The sequence below is a fragment of the Rhinolophus sinicus genome, linkage group LG02 (assembly GCF_036562045.2).
Source record: "Rhinolophus sinicus isolate RSC01 linkage group LG02, ASM3656204v1, whole genome shotgun sequence".
In the NCBI taxonomy this organism is placed as follows: Eukaryota; Metazoa; Chordata; class Mammalia; order Chiroptera; family Rhinolophidae; genus Rhinolophus; species Rhinolophus sinicus.
The window spans coordinates 17,706,096-17,725,883 of record NC_133752.1 but is presented as its reverse complement, the minus strand read 5'-3'; the positions used below and the strand labels follow the sequence as shown (position 1 = coordinate 17,725,883).

Below are 19,788 nucleotides of genomic sequence, written 5' to 3'. Positions count from 1 at the left end.
GATAGAGGTTTATCAATTTTACTGATATTGTCAAAGAACAAGGTTTTGTTTTATTGATTTTTCTCTATTATTTTTGTTCTCTATTTCATTGATTTCTGCTCTGATCTTTATTATTTCCTTTTTCCTACTTATTTTTGGTTTAATTTTCTCTTATTTTTTTTCTAGTTTTTTAATGGAAGCTAAGATCATTGATTTGAGACCTTTCTCCTTTTCTAATATAGATGTTAAAGTATGAATTTCCCACTGAATACTGCTTTAGCTGCATTCCAAAAATTTCAATATGTTGTGTTTTCTTTCAGCTCAAATACTTTCTAATTTCCCTTTTGATCTATTCTTCGATCCATGGGTTATTTAGTAGTCCGTTAGTTTCTAAATAGTTCAAGATTTTTCCAGATAACTGTTATTGATTTCTAAGATAATTCCATTGTAATCAGAGAACAAACTTTATATGGCTTAACTCTTTTTACATGCATTGAGACTTGTTTTATTGCCCCAAACATATTCATATTCATAAAAATTTTGTGTGCACTTGAAATGATTATGAATTTTGCTATTGTTGGATGAGTACTCTGTAAATATAATTAGATGAAGTTGGTTAATAATATTGCTTATATCCTAACTGATTTTTCTGCCTATTTTTTCTATAAATAATTGAAAGAGGGGTGTAGAAATATCTATGATTTTTAGATTTCTCTAATTTTCCTTGCACTTCTATCAGTTTTAATTCCTGTATTTAGGACTGTTAGGTCTTCTTGAGGAATTCCCCTTTCATCATTATGGTAATGTTTTCTGCTTTGAAATCTAATTTGTCTGATATTAATATAGCCAATCCTGGCTCATTTTTGATTAGTGTTAGCATATCTTTTATTACCCTTTTAGTTTTAACATAATTATGTCTTCATATTAAAATGGGTTTATTGTAGGGAGCACATAGGCTTCTTTGGGTAGTTTCTCCCCTCACCCCCACCCCCGGCCTTGTGTCCTTTCTTCTTATGCATGATATTGAGGAGGACTTTTGCAGATCCTTAATTTTCTCTCTGTTCCATCTCTTCATCTCAGGGAAGGCTACCAAGTTCTTACAGGCTTCCTCCTTCTTGCGTTGCATCATGAAAGCTTTCCATTGGCAGTAAGCTGGGGCAATTTGTAAGGCTCAATGTCCTTAGCACTTGATGTCCCCTGCCTTAAGAACTGTTGTTTTGTCTGTTTACTTTGGTTTTTTAGTTGTTTCAGGTGAAGAGTAAATCTGATTCCAGTTACTCCATTATTTTAGCCTTCTTGCTCTGCTGTAACAAAATATCTAACACAATAAATTGGGTTGATTAAACAATAGAAATTTATTTCTCACAGTTCTGGAAGCTGGGAAGCCCACGATCAAGTTACTGGCAATGTAGGTTTCATCCTGAGGTCTCTTGTCTTGGCTTGTAGGCAGCAGCTATAGCTTGGTGTGCTCACCTGACTTTTTCTTTGTTGCCTGTGTCTGCAGAGAGTTTAGTCTCTTCCTGTTCTTCTAAGGACATTAATCCCGTCATGGAAGCTCCTCCCTCATAACCTCATCTAACCTAATTGGTTCTCTTGGGTCTCGCCTCCTAATACCATCACATTCAGGGTTAGGTCTTCCACGTAGGAACTTTGTGGCCACATAAACATTCAGTCCACTACATCCATGTTGGACAGAAGCAGAAGTCTCCCCCAAATTGTATTTTAAAGAAGATTAAACCTGCAAGATGTTAATAGTTTGTGTGTATATAATTGACAAACTCGGGTAAAACAGGTAGTTAGGTTGTTTTACTGCAAGAATTCTCTATCTCTAATGGACTAATGTGCAGTATAAATCTCCAAAAGGAAAGGACAGCACTAAACATTTCCCAGATTTATTGATCATGAAACCCTAAACATGGCAAAGACCTTTGATGGGTCCTACTATTCTGGACTAGCTATTTTTTGCATGACTATGTACCTATTAGTTGTAAATCTCTTGTGGACAAGAACAGTTTCTTTTCTTCTTGGTAGTTAAAATGTTTGGTGTTAAATGTTTTATATGCATGATCTTATTTCATCTTCAGAGTAGTCAGCTCTATTTGGCACTAATTAGAATTTTATAGATGAAGAAATTAAGGCTATAAAAAGGTTAGGTAATTTTACCAAGGTTGCAACAGTGGAGTTTGGATTTAAGTCTATGTCTAGCAGAGCTTAAAGAAAAAATATGGGATATTATAGAAATATTTGTTTTTAGCACTGGTGTCTATTCCCTCTGTGGGGACAGAGCCCCAGAGAGCAGTTTCCAGGCTCTCGGCCTCACGTGGAAAGGTGCTGGCTCAGGTAGTAGATGGTCATCAGCTGTGACTAGTTGGCCATCGGCTGTTACCGGTTAGCCATTAGCCACCGATATAACTGCCGTGGCTAAGCTAGCAAAGTGTGGCGTGGTGTGGCACAGTGTGGATTGCGGATTGCAGAGAGGCGGATTGCAGTTAGCAAATGAGGTTTGTTGGCAGAGACAAGTGGACGGCAGGTTGCGGATAGTATGGCTCCTGCTTCCTGTGTCTCCAACCCAGTCACCAGTGAGAATATAGTGGTATGACTCCCCTATCTATGGCTCCGTTTGTGTTCCTTTTTGGCCTAGCCATATCCTGCATTCTTATGTGGGGAGTGGGACTAGAGACCCCGCATGCCACCCGGCATGACACCCTCTCTTTTCAGTACAGGAGTTACTAGCATACATGGTTATGTACAAAGCACAGGTATAGGAACTCTCCCCCCTTCCTTCCAACTGTCTCACATTAAATAGGTGTCAGGTGGATCCTTAGGAGTAGGGTCCTGAGGATAATGCTGGGAGGTGTTCTCACACAGTGGTTGAGTCTTTATATAGGTAAGAGAAGTCTGGACGGTCAGGGAGGGTGTTGTTCCCACCCTCTGGATTATGCCACGGACCTTGTCCTACAGCAGAAGCCCTGGGTTTGCCTTCTGTCTAGGGGCCCTTACATTTCTGTACTGAGCCCCAACCTGACAACATCCAGATCTCTGACAGTGTTGGGGACCTCTCCCAAGATGGAGTCCTAGCAGCCTGTCCTCTGACCTCAGTCTTTCTTTCCATACAAGTATTTGGGTCTTTCCATTTTCTTTAGGCTCTCACACATGAAATACTCAATCACTAGCCACTTTTCTCCCGCACAGGGGAGAAAGCCCATCGACACCACAATTGTATGCCTTTCTTTGAGGGTAAGGCAGACACCGTCCTATGAACGGTGACAGAGGGGAAGAGAAAACCTATTACTTCCCGTAGAGTCTCACCATTGACGTTCTAGTCCTCTCATTCAGTCACTTTCTTCTATCCACTGTCCCCTCCATGGGTCAGTCCATCATTGTGCATCCTGTGCGTGCAAATAAAATTGGATTTTGGTCATACTTTGTATATTGGAAATAATGTTTTGCTTTCTATTTCATGAAAACTTTGCAGTGATTCCATTTAAAAGGGAGGGATCCTTTTGTCTGAGTAATTAAAATACTCTTCCCCTAGTCATGAATAAATTGAAAGAATGAATAGACAGAAGCAAAAGAGGGAGAGAGGATGTGAAAAAAATAAAGCTAAGCCACCAAACTGCAGTGCTAGACCTATAACTACACCCTACCAGCCTCACGCTGCCTGAGGGAGCAGCTGCCAGCCCCACCGCAGAGACAAAGGGTCTGGACCACAACACAGCTGACTGTTCATCACCTCTGAGAGGATCGGCCCATCCACACATCCCTGCTTATCCCACTCTCCATGAGAATTCCACTTCCTGGTCATCAATTATCTAAACTTTCTTCCTTAATCTGGCGGAATTCCCACCCATCCCTACCCCGTTCCCTTCTACCTCTTGGAATTCCCAATTCCCAATGTGAGGTCAATAAACACCTGTATTTTTCAACCTCTTCGCTGAAGGTTCTATTCCCCTCACTTCACTAAAAGCAGGGTGTATCCTGGGGATGTGGGTTCTCTGCAGCCCTCTCAGATGCATTGCTTTCCTCTTGTCCCCCAAGTGCTTCGGCACCAGCCTTGCTTGTCAATGCCACCCTCAGAATACTATTCCCCCTTCCGTCTTGCACATCACTCTGCTCCTTCTGCTCACACCATCTGGTTACACCACTCTTCTTCCTCCATCCTGGGTCTTCCCTCCTCATTCTCAGTGATAAAACTAACTTTTATAAGCAACTCAGTTTTCTTCTTCCTCCTTCCTCCTGTCATTCTGCTTGGTGACTTCCACATGCAGGCTGATGATTCATCCAACACCACGGCCTCTTGGTTTGTTGACTTATTCAGATTTGCAATAATGTTTTCTTCTACTTTACCTCAGCTTATGCATCATGTCTTGGATCTTGGCATCAACATGGTACTAAAATTTCAAATGCAAATATCTCATTCTGACTACAAATATCAGCCTTCCCAGTTCCTTGCAGAAGTAGCCTGCCTTCAAAAGTGCTTTTACTTTTTTGTTGTGACCTTCAATCCTTCCCTCCCTCCCTCTTTAACATACCCATCACCAACCCCTCATTGCCCTTCATTTCTTTTCTTTTCTTATATTCCTTGACTCATCATTAATAGTTTCTTCCTTACAACGCTTAACATCCTTGCCCTGCTGAATAAGGGTTAGGGGTCCAATAAATAGCACCCTTCTTCGGCCTGAGTTCCAAGTTCTTCAGAGAGAAAATTAAAACCCAAGCAGATGAAAGCAGATGATGTCATCTTTCTTACTGATAAAGTTAATCCCAGGGAATAGGACTTAGTTTTGTAGCAAAGATGGGCTTTTAAAAACCAAGTCTCAGGGCCGGCCCAGTGGCTCAGGTGGTAGGCTGCTCGTTCGATTCCCACATTGGCCAATAGGCTCTTAACCACAAGGTTGCTGGTTCAACTCCTCAAGTCCCATAAGGGATGGTAGGCAGCGCCCCCTGCAACTAAGATTGAACACGGCACCTTGAGCTGAGCTGCCACTGAGCTCCCGAATGGCTCAGTTGTTTGGAGTGCGTCCTCTCAACCACAAGGTTGCCGGTTTGACTCCCACAAGGGATGGTGGGCTGCGCCCCCTGCAACTAGCAATGGTAACTGGACCTGGAGCTGAGCTGCGTCCTCCACAACTAAGATTGAAAGGACAACAACTTGACTTGGGACTTTGTCCTGGAAGTACACACTATTCCCAATAAAGTCCTGTTCCCTTCCCTAATAAAATCTTAAAAAAAAAACCAAACAAACAAAAAAACAAGTCTCAGGCTTATGCACTCAGTGATTCTCTGAACAACTACGGCCACCCCGTTACCCCGTCATCTCCCATTCCACAGGGTCCAGACTTTCTAAACCTCAGAGCATCGAGGAGCAGGACACCAGCGAACTCCCTCTACATGGAAAGAAGCATTAGGCCTTGGTGATACACTTCCCCCAATACCTCTCTTCCTCCATTACACTGGTCTTATAAAAGCCCAACTTTCTGGGGATCTTTTCCCTATCAGCACTAGAGCAGTAGAAGGTAGTCTTCAAAACACTTTTACATCTTTTATCTTACTAATCATTATGAAAACCACAGGAGAGAAATGGGACAGGTAGTATCACCTATTTTATAGGTAAGCGAATTGAAGCAATGTGAACTGACTGTCATATTTACAGTTGAAATGGTAAACCCAATTTATCTCAGAGGAGGTAGATTATAGTAAAGTAACTTTTGTCATGTAGGGTAACATTCATAGGACCCAAGGACTGGGACATAAACCATTATTTTTCTTACCATAGAACAGGTAGTACCATAACTTCAAAAAAGAGGTGTGAGTATTCTATTTCCATAAAATGTATTGTCTCTTATCACATTTGTTACTGAAAAGGCAAACATACAAATATATGTAAACATTGAATTCCCAGCACAGTACCTTGCTCAGAGTAAGCATTTGTTGTGTGTTGAATAAATACATGCACACCACATATCTAAAAAACAAAGTTTTAAGAATAAAGAGAGTACAAAAACAATAACCTAATTAACATGGGAAAGGCATTGAAACCAACTGGTTAAATTAAAAAAATGATTTGAAGAAGCTATTTGGATGATCAGCAACCGAAGAATTACCCCATTTATCCTCACTGAGTATCAGTGTCTCTCCCCACCTCATTCTGCATCTGCCTGTTTCCTTTCTTCCCACTGTTTTATCCCTAACTTGGCCAAACTATTAAACACACACACACACACACACCAGATATTAACTTCACAAACGCATCCTAGAAAAAGTGCTACATACCTTATTGATGAATATCACTAGGGTCACCTTCAAAGTACTCCCCTTGGGAAGCTCTATGCACTGACACCAGTGCCTAGTCCACCCTTCAAAGCAATTTTGAAACTCTTTCTGGAATGGCCATCAGAGCTGTCGTCATATTATCCTTGATGTCCTGAGTGTCATCAAATGTCTTCCTTTCAATATTTCCTTTATCTTCAGGTAAAGAAAGAAGTCATTGGGGTCCAGATGAGGTGAGTAGGGAGGGTGTTCCAATACTGTTATTTGTTTACTGGCTAAAAACTCCCTCAGAGACAGTGCCATGTGAGCTGGTGCATTGTCGTGATGCAAGAGCCATGAATTGTTGGTGAAAAGTTCAGGTTGTCTAATGTTTTCAGGCAGCCTTTTCAGCACTGCCAAGTAGTAAACTTGGTTAACTGTTTGCCCAGTTGGTACAAATTCATAATGAATAATCCCTCTGATATCATAAAAGATTAGCAACATCGCTGCAACAAATTCGCGAACTTAATTGTCTGACCTCGTGCATGTGTGTGTGTGTGTGTGTGTGTGTGTGTGTGTGTGTGTGTGTATTTAAAATACATGTACTTATTCAAGAAATAAGTACATTTAATTTAAAATTAGGTGAACTGCAACATTTTTGTATATCCCATTGCAGGTTCTGGTCAGTAAATAAAGGGAAAAAAAGAAGTAAAAGGCATATAGATTTGAAAACCAGAAGTAAAATTGTCTTTATTTATAGATGACATACTGTATACGTAGAAAATCCTAGGGAAGCTACAAAAAAGGATACTAGAAGTAATAAATTTAGCAAGGTCTCGGATACAAGATCAATATAAAAAATCAATTGTATTTCTATATATTAACAAAGCATTAGAAATTGAAATTAAAAATACCATTTACAATAACATAACAATGTGAAATAATTAGGAATAATTTTAACAAAACATGTGCAAGACCTGTACATGGAGAACTATAAAATATTGCTGAGTGAAATAAAAACGACCAAAATAAATGGAGAGAAATACCATGTTCATAGATTGGAAGACTCAATATTGTTAAGATTCCAATTGTCCCCAAAATGATTTTTAGATTCAATGCTATTTCAGGAAAAATCCCAGCAGCTTTTTAAGAAAAAGTACTGATTAGAAAAATAACTGATTCTAAAAGTTATTTAGTGATGCAAAGAACTTAGAATAGCCAAAATATTTTTGACATGAAAAATTAGAGGACTACACTACTTGATTTCAAGACTTATTCTAAAGCTATAAAAATCAAGACAGTGTGATACTGGAATAAGGATAGACATAAATCCATGCAACAAAATAGAGTCCAGAAATCAGCCCACATGTATACAACCAATTGATTTTATAGAGCGGTGCTGGCATAAAAGGGAAAGGATAATTTTTGGGGCAAATGGTGTGGGAACAACTGTATAGCTATATGCAAAAACAACCCACAACTTGCTCATACACAAAAATTAGTTAAAAAAAAAAAAAAAAAGGTTCACAGGCCAAAAAGTAAAACCAAAAATGACAAAGATTTTTAGAAGAAAACATGAAAAAAAAAATCTTCATGACTTTGAGTTATGCAAAGATTTCTTAGAGAGGACAAAAGAATATGAACCATAAAAGAAAAAAATGGAGACTTCAAACTCAACAAAATTTAAACTTTTGTTCTTTAAAACATAGTTAAGAAAATTAAGAGGCAAGCCATAGGGTGGGAGAAAAATTTTACAAACCATAAGTACATCCAGAATAAACAATTCTTACAACTTAAAAAGACATTGATTAAACATGAGCAAAAGATCTGAACAGAAACTTTGCAAAAGAATATGCATGTATGGCAAATACGCCTGACAAGATGCTCAACCTCGTTAGTAACTAGGGACATGCAAATTAACATCACCTATTAGAATGACTAACATGATAATAGCAAGTGTTGGTAAGGATTTGGAGCAAACAGAGCTCTTGTACATAGCTAGTGGGAATGTAAAATGGTAGGACACTTCCGAAAGAGTCTGGAGGGCTCTTAGAAAGTTAAATTTGTGCATACATGTGACCCATAAATTCTACTCTTAGGTATTTACCACAATGACATGGAGATATATGTCCGCATGAAGGCTTGTGCACAAATGTTTATAGTAGCTGTATCCATAATACACCAAAACATGAGAACAACATATCTATTAACGATGATACATAAACAAACTGTGTAATAGTCATACACTAAAATATTACTCAGTGATGAAAAGGAATGGACTACTATTTATATAACAGCACGCATGAATCTCAAAACATTATGCTGAGCAAAGGAAGCCAGAAACCAATCATATATATATACATATATGATTCCATTTACATGAAACTCCAGAAAAGACCAATCTAATCTTCAGGGACAGAAGCTTATCAGTAGTTATCTGGAGTGAATGTGTATATGGGAGATTGAACGGGAAGGGGCATAAAGGGAATTGATTTAGGTGATGGAAACGTGCCGTACCTTGACTGTGGTAATAGTGATACAAGTACATACATTTGTCAAGCCCTAGAGAACTGTCTACTTAAAATGCATACATCTTATTGTACATAAATGATACCTTAATATTGAGTGAGCTGAAGCCTTTACATTTTTTTCTCTTGAACTATTCTTCCCTTTTGGACTTCCACAGGCAACTCCTCAAACCAATTTAGTGGGTAAAATAGTTGTGTGACACTGGACAAGTAAGTTATTACTTTGAACTGAGCAAGTTTCCTCCTCAGCAGAATGAGTGGACTATATATTAGATGACCTTGTTCATTCATTCCATACACATTTACGAAAGCCACTATGGGACAAGCCCTACACTGTGTTCTAGAGATAGAAAGCTGAAAAAGAAATCATTTTTGTCCTTGAAGAGTCACACTCTAGTAGAAGAAAAAGACAAGCTTCTACTATGATTATGATACAGCTTTATGCACATTTAGGGCGTGAGAATTCCTAAGAGGAGCAGTATTCCCTGATGATGCAACACCTGAGGTGGGTTTTGAGGTACAAGTAAGAGTTAGGTAAAGAGGGAAGCGAAGGCATTCCAAGCAGAGGTGCTGTACAGGCACCACAGAGAGACATACTATGTGTTCAAGGTACTTCAGGTAGCTTAGTAGGTCTGGTACATAGGATTCATCTTTATAAGGCCAAGGTGTGTCTTGATTGAAAAAGTTAAAAAGATTCCTCTTTAAGCAGCATGTACATAGGATCCTGTATGAAAAAAATGATACTCATGATATAGTAGATCGCCTAAAAGGTAAACCAACTAAACCTTCAGTTGGGATCCTTTCTGTTGCAAAGAGAATCTTTTGGCTCATGTGACTAAACAGTCCAGGGCGAGAAAGACTGGTGGAGTGTGGTTGGGGGATCAGCAAGGTCAACAGAGTAGCTTCCTGTGCCTCCCATTCCTAGCCTCCAGCAGCTCCGGACCCTATATCCTCTCTCTTTCATATCCAGCTTCCCTGAAAGATTAAACCGAAGCCTGGTAACCATGTTTCACGGGTCCCCATTGGTCTTAGATTTTGCACTGATCCTGACGCAATCCCTGCGGCCAGAGGGATGGCATATGGTGACTGGCGTGGCCAGGACCCAGAGGTCCCATGGGTGTGTGGGGACTCATGTGAAGTACATGGGGGTGGGGGCAGGTTCCCAAATAAAAATGAAAGCCTTTGTGGACGAAGGGAGACTAGATACTGAGAAGGAATTATATTTTAAGAAAAACAGATCCCGGCAATTTTCAGAACAAGTCAGGGATAGAAATGCATATGGACAAGTTTCTTCTTTCATCTTCCATACCTAGGACTAGTCAAGGAAAACTGACTTGAGAATAAAGTTATGTGAGAATAAGAACACGTATACAAAAAACTATCACTCAATATTGTGAGCGCCATATGAGTGGAAGAACAGTTTTATGAGAACAAAGAGAAGGGCATAATTAATTCTAATTTACAGCTCTAGGGTATTATCACAATTTTTTTTAGTGGGGCCTTGAAAAATGGAGGTTCTTCTGGCAGAGACGAAGCACATGTAATCTGGGGAGGCTTAAGTATAGGATAGTGGATCAGTGTGGGAGCACAGGAACGGGAAGACCACGCTCTGGAGAATTTTCCCTGCTTTGCTACAAAGCCTGGACTTTATCCTTTAAGCAATGGGATGCCATTTAATTCTTGAAGCATGTTAGTGACCTAACTGCAAGCTGTGTGTAGAGAGCTGTAGGAATGGATCAGACCCTCCCTGAGATAAGAAGGCAGGAGGTAAGCATAGGGAGGATAACGCTGTTTTGAAGTGGAAGGTTGAGACGGAGTTCAAGCTTAATGGGCTTTATTTTCCCTATGAAATATCAGGTTGGTGCAACAGTAATTGTGGTTTTTGCAATCATTTTTAGCCTTTTAAACTGCAATTACTTTTGCACCAACCTAATAGGAAGCGAGAGTACATGCTGAGTGTAAGGGGCTGCTACGCAGTTCAGCAGGACATTTCAATGAGCCAGAACGCTGCGTTACCAAAACATCTTGATGAAAAATATTGTTCCATAAACTCTCCTACAATATATCATACGTATTACATTAGTGGGTGAACTGAAATCCAGAAAAGCCAATTGCAATTTGTCCAGTAGTCTACGTCACCACCAGTGCCAATGCCTTAGGTAGAGTAATTATAGAAGCATCACTGGTCACTCAGCTCCTGTGTGCACTGGCAGTGCAGCTATGAGGGGGTGTCAGGGGACGGTAGGAGATGGCACAGGAGGTTGCAGGAGGAAGGAAGTCGAGATAGATAGATGATAGATAGATAGATAGATAGATAGATAGATAGATAGATAGATAGAAGAGGCACAGTTAGAGATGGAGTGGGCAAGAGAGCCTGACTGCTCTTGATGCAGTAGTTTAACAAGCAGCCAAGGGCGGCACATGGCCGAGATGGGGCTGTGCCTGCTGCAAAATGTGTGGCAGCCTCCCAGGCGTGGCTTTGGGATTCGGATTCAGTAACTGGCTAGAGCCACCTGTTTGAAACGTAAGGATCTGCTATGTCATGATCCATTCATTTTTTTATAGACATAGTCTCAAATGAGCAAATAGAGTCATACAAATGCTAATAAGGTTAGACATTCTTCATACGTTATCCGCTACTACTAGACTTTAAAATGTCATACTTGAAATTAATTACCAACAACATCTTACATTTGCTTGGTGCTTTGCAGTTTAAAAATCACTTTCAAATACATTTTCTCATTTGGTTTTACTCAATCCTATAAGGTAAACGGAGCAAATACAATAATTTCCTGCTGCCTGCCCTCCTGCACCGCCCCCCAACTGCAGATAAGACAGATTAAATTATCTAGGGACTTACAGCGAGAACCAAAACTCACCAATCTAGTGTTTTTTTCTACTAGACCACCACAGTGCTGCTTTTAAGAAGGCTTATGAATATTCTCCTAAAGAAAGAGGCCAAACATGGGCATATCTCTACAAATTTGACCTTACTCACTTAAAACTCTCTCTCTTCTTAACAAATTTTTTCTCATCTTCTCAGAGTGAGGGAATGAGAGAGATAAGTTATAGGTGTGTCTTATCCTTGCAATGAGTGCCCATCCCCACACTGAATGGCAAAGCTTACGATTCTAACTGTCATGCCTTCAAAAGCAATAAAATGGGGTTCTTAGGAATCAATCACTGAATAAATTATTTAATCCTCAATAAATCCACAAGTACCTAATAAATAAAAGCATATAATATAGATTTTCAAATTAACACCTACTTATATAAAACTCCACTACACCTGCAGTTAGTCTTGTGTTACAACCTCATACATTCCCTAATATATATTCCATAAATAAATGACTCAGGAAATACATTTGGATAAAACTTAATACAATTCTAGGCATTCAGAAAGGGTATAAATCTATCGATTTAGAGTTTTGTGATAATGATCAACATCTTGAACTTGAACCTAAAATTGAAAGACAATGGTTTTGGGACTTTTTTTTCCATACACTATTATTCCGTATTACAGAAATGATAGGGCTTTAGAAACTAATACACAATAAGACCCTTCCCTTATAATAAAGACCAAAATAAGACAGATGCCTTGTATAATGTCTTCAGTTCTAGAATGAATATCTAGTACCTACTTCTAGACTCTCTCAGATGTTCTGCCCGAGAAGAAAATCTCATTAAACCAACCTGCCGCCAAAGTAGATATGGTTTTTAGTTTTCATTCCCTTCATTGAACCCTGATGTGTCTTCTTTGTATACTTCAAAAGTAACAGAATCTAGCAACAGGCCTCACCAGTGTCAAGTCTTCCAACCAAGTGATGGAAGGTTGAGAAGTTTGAACGGACCACTCCATCATTGTGACTTTTTCTTCCCCCCCCAGGAAATAATGAATAAAATACTGTCAGATGGACACAACTGTATTTGACTTTCCCAGCAGAAAACTCTAAAGGGAAAAATAAAGTGGAGAGGGAGATAGAAGATCTCTGGTGAGAGAAAAGTTGTTAAAAACACCCAAGGACATTTGAATTTCGACTTAAAAGCATCATCTTTTTTCAAGTCTTCCCACATCCTACCCCACCCCTGGTTCTGAGTGAAGAGCAATTTATAAGACAAAACAATACATTAGAGATAAATTTACAAACTGACGGAAGAGATTTGTCCCAGAGGCTACATTACCTCTTCAAGTTTATTACAGTATCTTTAGTTCTTATTGCATATATTGTTACATGCTTTTTACAAATTGGGATTATTTATACATAGTATGCTCACTTTAGCAGAAGTTAGGTCTGTTGTTTCTTTCTTGAAAGCCAGCAGCATGCAGTGCAATATTTGGTGTGCAGAGTTACTGTTTCAAAAAGTAAAAAAACTACTTAGGTTTAACTGAGAAGGGAACATGATCTTTATTGGCTTATTTAATTTTGGTTTTATGCAGAGTTTGCATAGTTCATGATTAGTTTCTAATGGGAAACTGAATGTGTTGTCGTGACCTTGAAGAAGATCAGGTGACAGTGGCAAACAAAAAAATCTGAAGAAGAGGCATAACTTTTAAAGTAGAAAGGTCAGCAAGAACTGCCTGAAACATAAAAAACAAAAAAGAATTATTACTATCAGTATTCTAATCAACAAAGTGAAGCCTTTGAAATAAGGTACAACAGAAACAGTCTTACAATGTAATTCTGGCACTGACACACACTCTTAAGTTCTTCGTGTTTGTCTTAAACCTCTATAGTGAAGCTACAACGTCCCTTCTCTTTTCTGAGTATCTTCATGTTAGAACATGTGCAAAATGCTAAAATTGCAGTAGAAAATAAACTGGACTTCAGCCTTGAGCCTTCTTCAAATATACAAGGTAGCATGAGTTTATAAGAGGTCTAACATTTCAACTTGCTTCTATAAATAAACGTACATCAGGAATCCTCGTCCTGTTGTACTAGTATAAGAAGTAACTGAGTTCAGGAAATCATTTTGAGATGGAACTAATGTTTATTCAGTTGCGAGACGCATAAACATCCTCTTCCCTTTAAATAAAGAATTCAGGCAGCTATTTTAAGAATAAAATTTACATTTCCATGAGAGATAAAAACTTGACTAATATGGTAAGTCACTATTTAATTGAACCATGTTTCAGGTATAAATTACACTATTGAAAAGAAACCAGCTTTAAATAATTAACCCACAATTAAAAACAACCAAAAAAGCCCATGTAGCTTTACTATATCATCCAAATACATGCACTTTAACTCTCTCAACGAGTTTTACTCTGTTCGATGAGCATAACACGTGGATGTGACCACTAAGACGAAAACGCCACGTAAGACAACAGTTTCTATTCAAATTACTAGGTTTTCTTGTTTCCCGTAATGATTTCCTATAATACCTTATTTATGACTTCTTTGCAAGAAGATTATTTTCAAGTAGTTAAGGAGTTTTGACTTCTTCTTATTACTTAGCTCAGAACTTACAGGTTTTACCCAAGTTAAGAAATTAGGCTCTGGGTAAAGTGTGTCTTATGCATCTGAGACACAAGTGCCAAAGGCTGGCAATCTCTCAGAAACTATTTCCATCCCATCGGAGTGAAACTTATCCTTACTTCAGCTGCAGCCAGTGATGTCACCTCCATCAGGTTGACTGCTCGGAAAGCAAACACAGCAGCTGCCAGGACTGGAAAAGAATGCACACTATTTCAGCTGCTGGCCTGCTCATCAGCCCGGCAAATTAACTGCTACGCCCACAGCCCACTATGAGAGCTCAGAACTCGTGCTTTGCACAACTGCACGCCTGCCTTCTGAGTTAAGGGCTTGTGATGAATGGAAATCGTCTCCTCTGGAGAACAGTGCCTGCTGGCTAAGTTGGGGTAAAAAGAAAACTTCAGTGGTCTCAAAAAAGCCATTTTATAAATTGTTTCTTTTATACCTACAACTTAAATTATAACCGTTTTTAAATAACATGAAGATTTAATGACTGTCCTATAAATTAAGGTTTGTTTTGAATCAGGTGTTTCTTACTAATCCAATAGATAGGCTTCTGCAAAGTTACCTGGAGCCTGAATTTTTAAATATACCACATCATGTTTCATTGAAAAGGCATCCTGATAAAAATGTGCCAATAATGCCTTTTCTTAAAAACATCTTTATAATATTTTGTTATTTACATGTTTATAATATACTCAGCACTGAATTTTCTTAGAGTGTCACAAATGGATATGTCTGGGGGGGGGGCTGCTGTGGGATTGATTCTGACATTTGCATTTATGTTGGCTGTAGGAAAAAGTTGAAACTTTGAAAGAAAACCATTATAGGACATCTTGAAGGTCAATATTATACTCTGAGTAGAAAACAACATTTGGATTTTTGTTTCCATTAAACATACGTATATGGAAAAAGAGTAACGCTAACGTGCAGTACTTCTCATTACACTGGGGGTGCCAAAAAATTCATACACGTGACTTGTATTCATCCTTTGTTATCAGTATAGATTGAGTGTTACCATTTTAATACAGTTTTTTCCTGTCTTAAAATGTGTATCCCTGTTTTTGGCACCCTCTGTGTAATCTCCCATAAAACCCCATGTGAGGGAATGAGTCACCATGAACAAGGCAAGGACCCATGTAAGAGGCAGGCAATGCTGGTAAGGAACCAGTGCTGCCTGGGGACAGACGACTTTTGACTTCTCCCCCTGCCCCCGGCCTTGTTTTCATCACTACTGATGGTAATGCATTCACTACCCAACAAGTTCTTGAAGTTTAGGAAATGAATGGTAAGGAATCTTCAAAGTTATTTGGAAGACTGGTTCCTAAGTATATTTCATAGCTAATGCAAATTAAATATGTGTGTGTGTGTATATATATATATATATATATATATATATATATATATATACACACACACACACACACACACACATTTTTACTATGGGAATAATGATAATACCCATAGTAAAAACGCTTAATTTATAGCGTTGGTATGAGAATTAACTAATACCAGTTAATTCTCATACCAACACTATAAATTAAGTACTATTATTAGCCCCATTTTACTAATGGGGAGACTGAGGCACAGTGAGTTTGGGTGACATGTTCAGAGTTATACAGGTAGAAAATGGTAGATTGAATACAACCCTGGCTCTGGCCCAAGCATCTAAAGCATCTAACCCCTACGTGATGATGTCACTGAGATTGAAGGTAAGCAACATGAACTATCCCTGACATGGAAATCTGTGTGCTTTCCTAAGAACTGTCTTCTCTCCTGTCGCTCAGAACGTTTTTCTAGAGATGGCAATGGAGGGTGACGCCCTGGGTCCTGGGCTCACACGGGTGGGTGGTTACGCCTGAGGAGGACAAGTCAGGATCCAGGCCTCTAACTTCACAGGACAGTGGGCAAGTGCAACCAGTGATGGGGACACACAGGCATTTTTCTAGGGGACAACGGATTTGGACAGGTTGGCAAAAAAGCCATTAGAAGCAGTTAGAAATATTCTGGGGGAAAAACAGTAGTGGTAAAACAAAATTTAAAAAGTCAAATCAGCTGGGATTATTGAATATGTAAACGAGTTGTGTAAGGGATTTGGGATAAAGAATTTACCCTTTAACTGAGAAAGAGAAAACTTACATACTTTAGAGTCATTGAGCGTCTATGTTTACAAGATTATAAAAAAAAAAACCATTTATGTGGACCAGCACCTTCTTTAGTTTCCTAATATTGGGAACTATATTTGACAATGGAGACATTTTAGAAACTAAGGAGTGTGATCACTACTTCATTTTTTATGTATGATTTAACAGAGTTGGTGAAAGCTTAACAGGATGGTCCAAGTTTCTGCTATAGCAGGAAAGAGTTTCATAGGGCAGGAAATTGTTTTTCCAAATGTAGATAAAAAGGGGGGAAAAGAGTAGTTCACTAATTGACCTCAGTGTCTGAAATGCTCATGTGCTCACGACCTTTATTTATCTTGGTGTCACATCACAGAAGTGCCTTTCTGGCCACCCCATGTTTGTGTTACCCAGCCTTTCCGCACAACGGGTTTGTCTGCCAAGGAGAAAAGGTCTACACTGTAGGATATTTCCCACTGAAATCGCGTTTCATATGAAATATAGGAATGTCAATATTTACTTTTGCTCTTTTAAATTCTTCTCATTACTTTAATTTTAAACAGCTCTGTCAAGAATATTAAGATACCTTTGTGTTAAACTGTTCTTCAAAAGGCGCTAATTAATTCACAATTAAAGCCAGTAATATTTACTACAATATTTCTAAAGACTATATAATAACTCACTTGAGCAAAACAGGTGGACCCAAAACATGCAGACCAAAAAATAACACAAAATATTTGAAATCGTCAAAAGCAATTTGTGCACATCTACATAAAATTAGCTCCTCTGTGGCTCTTCATTTGATTTCCATGACGGGGGAGCTCACATCAGTCTAGTTCCATTTCTACATGTTCTAGAATCCTTCCCTGGTCATTGTTTAGAAACACTCAGGGAACGTAGGTGGATGCAACAGTCTGGACTGCAGTCCTACCTCTTCATCAGTCACTGTTTTATTAAGGTGTTGAGCTCACAGCATCATGCCTGCTCAGTGCAAATGCAGTATTCATTTATTTCTGCATTTCCCTTTTACTGCTGTTTGCTGAGGGGTGAGAAGTCACAGAATGACAGGTTTTAATAGGCAGAGCTGTGGAAAGTCTTCCAATTCATAGTACAAAACCTTTAAGCCTTTAGGTGACAGCTAAAAAGCCCATTCTACTTTTGGAAAGTCCTAATTATCAGAAAATACTGGACCCCTTTCTTTCATATACCCTAAGATCTTTTTTGAAATGAGAAGAAAAGCTACACAAAATACTTTTCAAACTTAGGGCATACCCTGAGGAGAGTTATGTGGTGGGAAGTCTAAAATTCTGTTGCCTGAGAAATGGTAGCAGAAAACAAGTCTATTTAGCTTAAAAAACAGAAGACTTTGGGGAAAGCGGGGTATGTGAGAGTAGAAGAAACATGATGGTGACCTTGGTTTCACAGGAGTACATTTTAGCAAGCGGTATCATCCAGAAATGAAATGGGCTACCTGGTGAGCTAGGGATTACCCTATACTGAAGGGTTCAAAGAGAAGACGAGGACCGCCTGTCAGAAACATGAACGTTACACCTGATGCCTTCTAGGACTGCGATGTCTGGGTTACATATGTCACTGTCATTCAGCCAAAAGAGAGGAGGGTAGACCATTGTGTCCTAACTCCTATTGTAGGGGTTTTAAAAACAATTAATACAGAAGGATACTAGGTAGGAGTTGTTAAAAACATCGGTAAGTGATATCTCTGATTACTCCAGGGACAATATTTCTCTTCATTGGACCTTTATCATTACTCTACTGTTCCCTTTCAAGTGCTATCCAACTACTTGAGACCTATCAGCATTTAAGAGTATGTTAATATGGTACCTAGAAAATCTTTTACAAGAAAAGAGTCTTCTTCAATTAAGCATTATTTCCACAAGTTCCCAGAAAGGTGTCTTTACAATGCTATCAATCAATGTAGGGGAAGGAAACACAGGCTCACAGTTTAAATAATGTGTTCCGTATCACAGAACTGGAGAAGGTCAGACCCCGCACTCTGCCAACATTTTTGCTCTCCATACATTGTTGTGAAAACCTTGTAATACGGAAGGTGCCCAAAAAATGGAAGGAAAAAACTGTATTAAAATTGTAATCCAATGAATGGCACTAGCATTCACTTGGTTAACACCATCTTTTAAATGAATGTCACACTAGACATTGCTACTGTAATTCGATTCAATTTCGAAAAATAATACATAGATAACATCTCTTAAAATGTGTATATATATATTTTTTGGCATCCCTGGTATTTATTTGAATTTTGTGACAATCCCAATGATAAAAATAACGGAGAGTACAAAGTACAAGAGAAGCAAAACAATGTAATTAATGACAAATCTGTGCCCTATGTGTTATCATAGAGTTGTCTTGTGAGACAGCGGCCGTAAGAACTGCTTAATTGTTAAATAAGAGATGAATCGGTGGCTTCCTGAAGAAAAATAACAACAACAAAAAACAACAACCATGAAATATTTTTGGCTTAAGAGAATATCTAAAAGGGAAATTCAGCCACCAGGGTAGGTGTCAGAGACTATGAGCAAAAAGGGAAAGGTTTTGACTTCAGTCTAAACTGAAGTCCAGAAGAGCTGAGACGGCAGTGATGCGGGGAGGCTTAGTGCCAGTTTGGGTTTGAGGTAGTCGTCGAGGAGCACAGAACAAATGCTAACGGTCCGCGGAGCGCAGAGGAGAATGTATCTGCAGTCTGTTGCACAGGCCTCACAGGTGCTGAGGGGCAGTAAACTCTGGCTGGACTAAAGGGAAGGGCGGGGGGGAGGAGAAGTGGAGTTTCCGGGAGCCAAGGAGACAGACAAGGAATAGACTGGTGCTGGGAGGTTCCACGGAAGGACCCGGATCGCAGAACCTCAGTCCTTGTCTTCTAAGGAACACAAATCTCTTAAATGTTCATGAGTTAGAAATGGGACGTAACTGGAGCCTCAAACTCCAAATACAGGTGGTGCATGTCAGAAAGGAAAAGGGCTTTGCTAAAGAAACAGTATGTGTTTGACAAGCAAGCACTTACTCTTACCAGGAAGAATTTCCAGAGAGTTGTACCCTAGAATTCTATCCCACAAAAGCAAGAGTTGATCTGTAGCTAAGTATCCAGAGAAAGCCCGAACCATCCATTTAAATGATATGCGAAGTCTGTAAGCAAAGAAAAAAGAAAATGAATTTTACCAGTAGGTTTTTTGTTTCTTTGTTTGTTTTACAAAAAGCAATGTCTTACAAAAGGTTGGAAGAGTCCAAGGGATTCTATTGTTAAAGTAACTCCTTTGTGAGTCTTAGAAATCACCTGGGCATTTATAACTGAAGTACTCTTTTAAAACCTGCAAAAGTACAATGGTGAGAGAGAAACCATGAGTCCTCAAATTAGTGGTCTCAAAGTATTAAGAGGAACAATTATATCTGCTGGGCCCTCCTTTA

At 39.0% G+C, this 19,788-nt stretch overlaps 1 protein-coding gene across 8 annotated transcripts in view; it reads right to left on the bottom strand.

The window, feature by feature from the left end:
• Window positions 1-12,638: 12,638 nt before the first annotated feature.
• The window catches only part of TBC1D19 (TBC1 domain family member 19), a 112,978-nt gene continuing 105,828 nt past the window's right edge, over window positions 12,639-19,788 (bottom strand). For 6 of the 8 annotated variants that reach the window (XM_074322099.1, XM_019743920.2, XM_074322113.1 and 3 more), the window contains 3 exons: window positions 19,388-19,509; window positions 14,353-14,423; window positions 12,639-13,335 (listed from right to left, as the gene is read on the bottom strand). In XM_074322099.1, the coding sequence (XP_074178200.1) occupies window positions 13,261-13,335; window positions 14,353-14,423; window positions 19,388-19,509 (268 nt within the window). In that variant the 3' untranslated portion in view covers window positions 12,639-13,260. The remainder of the gene's footprint in view (window positions 13,336-14,352; window positions 14,424-19,387; window positions 19,510-19,788) is intronic. The other 2 variants (XM_019743921.2, XM_074322109.1) reach the window with 2 other exon arrangements.